Consider the following 10696-nt stretch of genomic DNA (forward strand, 5'->3'; position numbering starts at 1 on the left):
TACTTTTTTCAGTCTTCCAAGAAAGATATGCTTTGCTCAGCATTGAAAAAAAGGCTCTCTTTTTTCAGGTTTTGAGAAATTTAAGGGGAAAATTATTCACAGTTGGGCATATAAGAATTCTGAAAAATACCAAGACCAACGAGTCCTCATTGTAGGCTTGGGACATTCCGGAGTAGATATTGCTATTGACCTCAGCCATGTCACAAAGCAGGTATAGTGTATTTAAGCAAGTTTTGTTTTGAATCTGGTGATAATAGCAGGTAATTTTGTCAAGTTTTGAACTCAAATACTATTGGGATGCATTTCTTGTTTTGAGGGGATAGCATTTCAGAGACTAACTCTATCCATTAGTAATACATGTGAATGCATTATTAAATTATTCATTAAATAATAAAATTATTAGTAATATCTGTGAACAGTTGAACTTTTGTCAGTAAGACTGGAGGGCTTTGCAATACTTTTCATTAAATATGCTATCCTTACTGAAAGGGACGCGGTGGCTCAGTGGGTTAGGACGCTGAGCTTGTCGATCAGAAGGTCAGCAGTTTGGCGGGTCGAATCCCGAGTGCCGCATAGCAGAGTGAGCGCCTGTTACTCGTCCCAGCTTCTGCCAACCTAGCAGTTCGAAAGCACGTAAAAATGCAAGTAGAAAAATAGGGACCACTGCGGTGGGAAGGTAACAGCGTTCCGTGTGCCTTTGGCGTCTAGTCATGCCGGCCACATGACCATGGAGACGTCCTTGGACAAGCGCTGGCTCTTCAGCTTTGAAACGGAGATGAGCACCGGCCCCTAGAGTCGGAAACAACTAGCACGCATGTGCGGGGGAAACTTTACCTTTACCTTTTACTGAAATATAGTCCTTGTGGCTTGGAAACCAGGCAGAAGAGGAACATCAAAGGTTGAAAATAGGAGAAGGAGCTAGTTATTCTTCTCCATTTCTTTTTTTACTGTACTTTCCATATGTACTTTCCACTCTCAGGGAAAATATATTGGAACTCACTGTTGTCCCTTGTGACTCAATGGAAGGAGGAATGGGCTGTTGTGGGGTTTTGTTTTCATTTTTGCCAAAGTAAGGAGCACAATACCTTGAAGAGAAGAACCACGTTCATTGCAATGATCATTGATGTACCTACTTTAAAAGAAAGAGGAACCCTGAACCCTGAAAAGCAAAGATTTTTTATAGAGATTGAGGGCTGCAAGATAAGAAATCCCAGGGATCTGATTTGCAGGCTAGTTTTGGGAAGCTAGACCTTGTTGGTGTACTTGGGATTACTTTTACTGTTAGGCAGAATGGGCCTTTCAAAAGGGCAGCAAAGCCCAAGGAAGTTAATTGTGAAGGAGATGGAAATCTCTAGGTTGCAAGTTCCTTGAAAAGGGTTGCCCTTGGAAGGTGCTGTGAGCATGGGCGGAGGCTACTATTCTTTGGTCTAGATGGAATCGCAGGGCCCTTTGTCAGAGATAGGGAGGGTCATTTTGGTTCTGATGGGATGAGGCAGAGAGAACAACTGGTTATGACCTTAGCCATATCCAAAAGATGCGGAAAAGGGTTCAGACTCTATTTTGTTTGCTACGTTTACTTTTTGCATTGCATTACAAGGCTGGGGAAAGAGTTAGTGCTGATTTCCCTTTCTCCTCCCCCAGGTCTTTCTGAGTACTAGAACTGGTGCTTGGGTGGTGAATCGAGTCTCTGATGGTGGATATCCTTTTGATGTAGTGCATTTTACACGTTTCAAAAACCTCCTTTTCCATAAACTTCCTGTGGCGCTGATAAACCGATGGGGAGAGAAGAAGCTGAATATGAAATTTAACCATGAGAACTATGGTATAAAACCCCAGCACAGGTAAGGGTGGAATTTCTCCATACTCTGACACTTAGGAAGACGTGGAATATACACATTAAAGTGAGTAAGTGTTTTCCGGTGAGAGCAGTCTAGTAGGGCAACCTGGTCTACCTGGTCTACCCCAAATATAAGGTAAAGGTAAAGGTTCCTCCGCACATGTGTGCTAGTCGTTTCCAACTCTAGGGGCCGGTGCTCATCTCTGTTTCAAAGCCGAAGAGCCCGCGCTTGTCCGAGGACATCTCCGTGGTCATGTGGCAGGCATGACTAGATGCCAAAGGTGCACGGAACGCTGTTACCTTCTGTTGTGATTCAGGGTCAGCCTGTGGGTTCGGCAGTTGGGTCGGACGAATCAGAGGAGGAGGGGGGTGTTGAAGACCTTGCTGAGGGGGTTGAAGATCTTGCTGATGATAGCCCTCAGCCAGGCCCCTCCCACTTGGTCACCATGGAGACCCAGCTGTGTGAGCCTGACAGTGTGGATGAAGATGACCCACAGCTGGCCCTGTTCAAGGACGCCCGACGCAGGAGGCAGTCAAGTAGGAGTAAACAGAGGAAGGCTGTGGGGCTTCTCGGAAGGAGGCAGAGAGAGGCCATGCCCTGAACTCTTTATAAAGGGAATGTTTGGGGAGGGCTGGTTTGCTGAAAGCAACCGCTCAGTGTTTCAAAGCTCCTGTATCTTGGTTCGTGTCTTGTTTGTAGTAATAAATTTGGCAGACGTCATTCCAGCCTCTTGCAGTTTAAAAAGGGGTTGCCTTTTCTGCAGGGCTGGTAGCAGGCTGGTACAAAACACCTTCCCACCGTAGTGGTCCCTATTTTTCTACTTGCATTTTTACGTGCTTTCGAACTGCTAGGTTGGCAGAAGCTGGGACGAATAACAGGTGCTCACTCTGTTACACGGCACTTGGGATTCAACCCACCAAACTGCCGACCTTCTGATCGACAAGCTGAGCCACCGTGTCCCTTACCCCAAATATATAGGACGGAGCATACTGCTTCTGCTTTCGCCTTTCAGCTGCAATCTAGGAGCCTTCACAGTCAGTCGCTTCTGCGACAGACTATTGTATGTTAAATTTAAAGTTACCGACAAAGAATTAAAGGGAGCTGATGGGAGCTAAATAGCTCAAAGTAGCTATACTAGTCTCACTTTAATTCTTTGTCAGTAAATTTAAATTTAACATTAAAGTGAATATTAACCCCATTTTAGGAGCAACATAAAAATGGAGAAAGTACTAGTCTCAGCTCTGAATCTTGGAAACATCCTGTAGCCCCTGTAACGTATGCAATGTCCTCTTTCCTACATATATTTAAATATTTAGTTAGATTCTCAAAGATTAGAAACATTTTGAAAAATTGAAACCTGACATTCTGGTTTCTGTACCTACTTCTGTATCTTGTGGCTTTTCTTCATTTATATATATATATATATATATATATATATATATATATATATATATATATATATATATATATATATATATATATATATATATATATATATATATATATATATATATATTTACTTTATATACCTTTTACAAAAAAGCTGAAAGCCTGCATAGAAACTATTCTGCCATTTTCAGCTCTTCTGATTCTTGCTATGGTGGTTATGAAGATAAAGGTGATATTGTCCAAAGGTGCCCTGAAAAACATGCACTTCCAGAGTCTCTGGACTGAATCTCCATTTTCTGCCATTTTTGTACCTGTCATTTAATTATTTTGCAGTAAAATATATTCCCAAAATGTGGTATTACATACAAAAAAAGAAGTGAACAAGAATATAAAAACAGAAAACAATAAGGTAAAACTGTTATAAAAATGCAAAGCCAGTAAAAAAAATATACTGTATACTTAGTGGTGGGATTCAGATATGTGAACAACCGGTTCTCTGTGTGGATGCTACTTCCAGAAGTCCATTCTGGGCCTGGGCAACAAAAAATTAGCTACCAGTTCTGCTGAAGTGGTGCGAACTAGCTGAATCCCACCACTATGTATACTTGATATAAATACATGGGCAAAGAGCAGGGGTCTTCAAACCTGGCCCTTTTATGACTTGTGGACTTCAACTCCCAGAATTCCTCAGCCAGTGTGCCTGGCTGAGGAATTCTGGAAGTTGAAGTCCACAAGTCATAAAAGGGCCAGGTTTGAAGACCCCTGGTAAAGAGAATACATCACTGTACACTGAATTACACCTCTGACATAAATGAGCTTTTCTTTACCAAGGCTGTGCTTTCTTGGTCTGGTTGAAAAACATCTATGATGATCATTTACTGTAGTTTGCTTATCCCCCTTTTTTTTTTCAAATGATCGTTAAAGGTTAATAAACACAGGTTCTGTAGTAAAAATATGGCCAGTGTGTTTTTTCTTCATTTTGCAGGTTCATAAGTAAGACCCCAGTTATGGGAGATGATCTACCAAATGCTATAATTGCTGGCAGGGTGGTAATGAAACCACATGTGAAGAAGTTCACTGAAAGAGGTGTAATCTTTGAAGATGGCAGCACAGAAGAAAATATCGATGTGGTAATTTTTGCTACAGGATACAACTTCTCCTTTCCCTTCATTCAGGATAGTATCCTCGGGACTCAAACAAATAAACTCTCACTATATAAACATGTCTTCCCACCACACTTGGAAAAGCACACATTAGCTGTGATTGGCCTCATCAAACCTATAGGAGCCACTATGCCTGTATCTGAGCTCCAAGTTCGCTGGGCCACAAGAATCTTCAAGGGTAAGAGAGAATATTAAAAAAATAAAAAAAATGACTTGACGTTTTGCTTGATTTGAAGGTTGCAGTGCTGATGAATATAATCAACTCTCTCTTTTGTATAAGAACAAAGGTATGTAATATATCTTTGTGTGTCCATGAAGGTAGTCTTCATCTCTACTAAATGTTTGCATATGACTATGTCCTTGGCTGTGCTGCGACACATGGGCCGCACTAAGGGGTGACTCTCCTCAGGGGGGCTGCTGGTGAGGAGGGAGCCGTGGGTGGAGGCGGGGTTGGGGCGATGGCACATGTGCCCATAGTGAGGGCTCTGAGTGCCGCCTCTGGCACGCATGCCATAGGTTCGCCACCACTGTTCTAATCCAACCCCCTGCTCAAGCAGGAGACCTATACCATTTTAGACAAATGGTTCTTCTTAAAAGCTTCCAGTGTTGGAGCACCCACAACTTCTGAATGCAAGCTGTTCCACTGGTTGGTTGTTGTTACGGTAAGGAAATTTCTCCTTAGTTCTATGTCTTCTATGTACTACAGAAAGGCATAGTTCATTTTTCAAAGGGAGAATTTTTCACAATTAGCATGTCATTTTGTTACTTGGGAGTCATTTTATAAGAATTAGTAACCAAGGAAGAATTACAGTATGCAAGTGGAATACTAGTGAAATTCTACCAAAATTGTTCTGCAATTTTAAATAAGGTCATTTGAGCCCTGGTGCACTGCAGATGGCCCTAGGACCAATCACACCACTATGTATACTTGATATAAATACATGGTTAAAGAACAGGGCATTAAGTAAAAGGAAATATATTGGGTGGTTGGCCTGCAAAATACTTGTGGCTGAGATCTTGTAAAGTTGCCAGTAAGGCAGATAGACTGGACATGATGAACCAATGATCTGACTTGGCATAACTGGCTTTGTTTAATTCTCTTAAATCAAAGGGACTAAACTCTCAGATTATAGTATTGTGATTAACCAATGATCTGACTTGGCATAACTGGCTTTGTTTAATTCTCTTAAATCAAAGGGACTAAACTCTCAGATTATAGTACTGTGTGTGAGGTATTTGTTGTCTGAACAGAAACAAAAGTTCACTTTTTGCAGCCAGAACACTTTTATATTTGAGTAAGAAAATATAAAATTAATAAATGTGATTGCAAGCCATAAGGAAGTATATTGACATCTGATTTAAATGGATGGGAGCTAAACGGGAGTGCTTTAGTGCAGATTATTTATTTATTTATTTATTTATTTATTTATTTATTTATTTATTTATTTTAATCCCATTTATATCCCGCCCTTCTCCGAAGACTCAGGGCGGCGTACAATCTAAGCACAAATCAAATGTGCTTAGCACATTAGATTATGCCCATGATAATCTCAGGCATAGTTTATACTGAAGTAGTCAAGCTAACAATTGTGTTGAAGTTCCGTTCAACAAAAAGCTGAGATATACAGAAAATCTATTTCGTGCTAATTAGCCAGTCCTGAGCTAGTTCATCTTTTAAACAAAACTGGTGTTTCCGAGCCAGGAGGCTAAGTGCATTGGTTCTAAATTACCACGTAATATGTCTGCATGCATTGCTGCATACCTACGCAGAAGCAAGCCATCATTGTTCTGAGTGGCAGAACATTCCAGAAAGCCTGCATTGGATTGCTGTCTTAGTAATGGGTCAGATTTGATCTGCAAAAATCTACAGCCACAGAACATTGGATAAAATCCAATGTTTGCTTCTATTTAGTGTTTATTCAGCATCACCTTCTCCATCATCCTACTACTTTGGTTTCTTTCTGGGAGTCAGGAGTAGCCACATTCCTCCTTCAGAAAATTCTCCTAATGTTTTGCTATAGAACCACAACATTTTGCCCTTTATTGAAAAACTTTTATTTCCAGCATATCTGTACATGTAAAGAACATGGTGACAGTGTACTTCAGTCTCTCTATTCAGTCCACAGTACGGTATGTTCTATATTTCTGCATTGCCCATCTGCAAAATGTTCTCAAGCTACAAGGGACACCAGAAAATTAAACTGATGTTATTTTTCAGGCCTAAACAAGTTACCTTCAGATAATGACATGATGGCTGATATTGCTAAAAAGATCCAGTGTAATGAAAAACGGTAGGAAATCAACTATGACATATAATGTGCTTATTTCTCTAGAATGTTGGAACTGAAAATATTCTGGCCTTGTATATAAAATGCCTGTGTGAATAAATTACAAAATTTCAATCAGAAATTCACCCATAGGATACAAACTTAGTAAAGCTACATATTAAACTTATTTTTTTAAGTTTATATTTATATTTTATAAATTTTATACTGCTTACAGAAAGGGATGGGATATAGATTGGATTAGGTTAGATTAGATTTTTATTTTATTAATAAAATTTATATAGCTATCCATCTCACCAAAGGCGACTGTAATTAGTTTAGATTAGTAAGCAGGGGTCACATGTCCTAAAAGTAAAAAAAGTGTTCAAGTTCAATTGTAAATTCTTTATTTCAGCCATAGTCCAGCATTAGAGAACAAAAACTGAAGTTTACAATTCATAAGTGATCTACTTCTAGACTATGTGGGGTTTTATTACTGTTTTTAATGTATTTTAACTTATTGTTTTAAGGTATTGGGCACTGTTTAATTTTTTCTTAATTTTTGTACTCTTGTATTAGTATTTATTGCCCTGTTCACTGCCCTGAGTCCTTCGGGAGAAGGGCGGTATACAAATAAAATTATTATTATTATTATTATTATTATTATTATTATTATTATTATTATTATTATTATTATTATTATTATTATTAAATATAGACAATAAAGTATTAGTATTACTATTACAATTCTTTGATATTTTACAACATTAACATGAATGCTACATACAGTGGAAGGAAGATGAAACATATACAAAACAAAGACTTCAACGTGTTAACTGATGTGTACAACAACAAACCACTCACCACTGCAGCTCAACTAGAATTCTAAATATCTGGATGTGAATTGGTAGAGGGGAAAGGAAGAGGAAGCAGGATCTCAGGCAGGAATTGGGTTGGACTAGAAGGCCTCCAAGAGCTCTTCTAGCCCTATAGTTCTATGATTTTATGATTCTGGTGTTCAACTGGCTAACTTACCCTTTGTTCTTAGGCATGCAGCAAGCCGCAACAATTCCTTAAGAGTGCACTATATTGATTACATGGATGAACTGGCTTCCCTATTAGGAGTAAAGCCCAAGCTGCTGAATCTTCTTCTGACCGATCCAAAGCTGGCCTGGGAAGTATATTTTGGGCCTTGTTCAGCTGCTCAGTTCCGTCTGACGGGTCCTGGGAAGTGGGAGGGAGCCAGAAACACCATCTTGACCCAGAGAGAAAGGATTATCAAGGCTACAAAGACACGGTCTCTGCAGTCTTCTACTAACACTAAAGAAACTCTGGTTCCTTCTTTCTTCATTAAAGCACTCATCTGTTTTGGACTTCTCAGTATTGTCTTAACTTACCTCCAATTTGAACTTGTAGCAGCCTGAAAATTGCTGCTTCTCCTGCAAATGAACTTGTTTTGAGTGGCCTATTTCAACCTGAAATTCCAAATTTATTTATTTTATTTATTTTATTATTTTATTTTATTTTATTTTATTTTATTTTATTTTATTTTATTTTATTTTATTATTTTATTTTATTTTATTTTATTTATTTTATTTTATTTATTTTATTTTATTTTATTTATTTTATTTTATTTTATTTTATTTTATTTTATTTATTTTATTTTATTTTATTTTATTTTATTTTATTTTATTTTATTTTATTTTATTTTATTTTATTTTATTTTATTTTATTTTATTTTATTTTATTTTATTTTATTTTATTTTATTTTATTTTATTTTATTGGATTTGTATACCGCCCTATTCCCATAGGACTCAGGGCGGTTTACAGGGCAGTTAAAACCATGAATACAAAAAATTAAAAACAGTTAAAACAATTAAATTAAATTCAAGCCCCAAGAGTAAATCTAAAACCCAGTTAAATTAACAACCCCACAGTCTGGACCAAACAGATCGAAGAGCCAAGTTAACAGGTCCCGGCGAAATGAGCGAAGGTCGGGGGCAGTCCTAAGTTCTGTGGGTAGTTGGTTCCATAGGGCAGGCGCACCCACAGAGAATGCCCTTCCCCTGGGAATAACCCGCCGGCATTCATTAACCGGCGGTACCCTGAGAAGGCCCTCCCTGTGGGGGCGAACAGGACGATGGGAAGATGATGCCGGCAGCAGGTGTTCCCTTAGATCACAGGTCGGCAACCTGCGGCTCCGGAGCCGCATGCGGCTCTTTGAGCCGTCTCTTGCGGCTCCCAGCCGCCCGGTGCGCGCGCACCTCTTCCAACGGGCAGTGGTGCGCGCGCACCTCTCCAAATGGAGAGTGGCACCGCCCATTTGGAGAGGTGCACGCGCACCTCCCCGAATGGGCGGAGGTGCGCGCGCACCTCCCCAAACCTTTGGAGAGGTGCGCGCGTACCTACGCGCGAATGGGCAGCGGTGCCGCTCTTTGAGGAAGCTGCCGCGGCCCGTCTGTGAAGCTGCTGAAAGCGGCAGCTTAGCAGACGGGCCGCGGCAGCTTCCGCAAAGAGCGGCGCCCCTGCCCATTCCGAGAGGTGCGCGCGCACCTCTCCGAACGACCGGAGGTGCGCGCGTACCTCCGCGCGAATGGGCAGCGGTGCCGCTCTTTCAGGAAGCCCGCCGCGGCCCTTCTGTGAAGCTGCCGAAAGCGGCAGCTTAGCAGACGGGCCGCGGCAGCTTCCTGAAAGAGCGGCACCGCTGCCCGTTCGCGTGGAGGTACGCGCGCACCTCCGGTCGTTCGGAGAGGTGCGCGCGCACCTCTCGGAATGGGCAGGGGCGCCGCTCTTTGCGGAAGCTGCCGCGGCCCGTCTGCTAAGCTGCCGCTTTCGGCAGCTTCACAGACGGGCTGCGGCGGGCTTCCTGAAAGAGCGGCACCGCTGCCCATTCGCGCGGAGGTACGCGCGCACCTCCGGTCGTTCGGAGAGGTGCGCGCGCACCTCTCGGAATGGGCAGGGGCGCCGCTCTTTGCGGAAGCTGCCGCGGCCCGTCTGCTAAGCTGCCGAAAGCGGCAGCTTTGCAGACGGGCCGTCGCCATCGGGCAACCGGGAACCGGTTCCATCTCATTTTTTAAAAAATGGCAGCCGCGTGCGTCCGCGCATGCGCAAAAAAACTTTTTGCGCATGCGCGTGCATGGACACACGCACGCGGCTCCCTCTTTTTTTAATTTGTGATGGAACCGGTTCCCAGTGGCTCTTTTTCTTTTTTAGGTTGCCGACCCCTGCCTTAGATAGTCCGGACCCAAGCCATTTAGGGCTTTATAGGTCATTACCAGCACCTTGAATCTCACCCGGAGGGCAACCGGAAGCCAGTGCAGCTCACGGAGAAGAGGTGTTACATGGGAGTATCGGGAAGCTCCCATCAAAACTCGTGCGGCTGAATTACCAATATCTATGTTGAATATCTTTTGTAAATTATGTTAGTTCCAATGTATCGATAATGGTGTGTTAAAAATTGGAACATAATTGAATATAAAGTATTTCCGCATTTGTTTCATGTTTTACACCCAGCACCTCTGTTTCATTAATATCTCTACAGCTTGTATTTTTTTCTAATGACTATGAAATATCTACTTTTACACCACTGTCCTTTGTCTGGGGCCCTCTCTAGTTCTCTAAACTCTAATTCAGTGGAATTAGAATGTAGTGGAATTTTGGAATTTCAGGAAAAAAATTGAATTTCAGGCAATAATGGATTTCACTCCAATGACTAGAAAAAAAGTCCATATTTGATGACTCAGGCTGGAAAATATAAATTTTATTGTACGTAGAGTCTTCATACTTTTTGGTGCATTTCGTGTACATTTTACACAAATATCAAATGTTTGTCACTTTAAGTTGTTTATAAAAACAGAAGATGCAGGATATAAATAAATAAATTTTAGAAATCCTATTTGTCAGTTAATTTTCTGTTCTTATGGATTCCCCTTGCATCCTACTGGTCTATTAAACCAAGAGTTTGCTATTTTGTAAATCAGTGATAGGCTACATTGATGGTATTGATGGTTTAAGAGTTCACTTTCTGAGACCAAAGTCTGA

At 41.1% G+C, this 10696-nt stretch overlaps 1 protein-coding gene across 1 annotated transcript in view; it reads left to right on the forward strand.

The window, feature by feature from the left end:
• LOC310637211 (flavin-containing monooxygenase 5-like) overlaps nucleotides 1-8598 on the forward strand; it is a gene marked incomplete at its 5' end in the record, with an annotated part of 14019 nt that extends 5421 nt beyond the window's left edge. Inside the window, 5 exons of the mRNA XM_083357556.1 lie at nucleotides 69-211; nucleotides 1642-1841; nucleotides 4213-4568; nucleotides 6609-6681; nucleotides 7703-8598. Coding sequence (XP_083213682.1) covers nucleotides 69-211; nucleotides 1642-1841; nucleotides 4213-4568; nucleotides 6609-6681; nucleotides 7703-8078 — 1148 coding nt within the window. The 3' untranslated portion in view covers nucleotides 8079-8598. The remainder of the gene's footprint in view (nucleotides 1-68; nucleotides 212-1641; nucleotides 1842-4212; nucleotides 4569-6608; nucleotides 6682-7702) is intronic.
• Between the last annotated feature and the right edge of the window lie 2098 nt (nucleotides 8599-10696).

This window comes from Vipera ursinii, assembly GCF_947247035.1.
Source record: "Vipera ursinii genome assembly, chromosome: 3".
Taxonomy (NCBI): Eukaryota; Metazoa; Chordata; class Lepidosauria; order Squamata; family Viperidae; genus Vipera; species Vipera ursinii.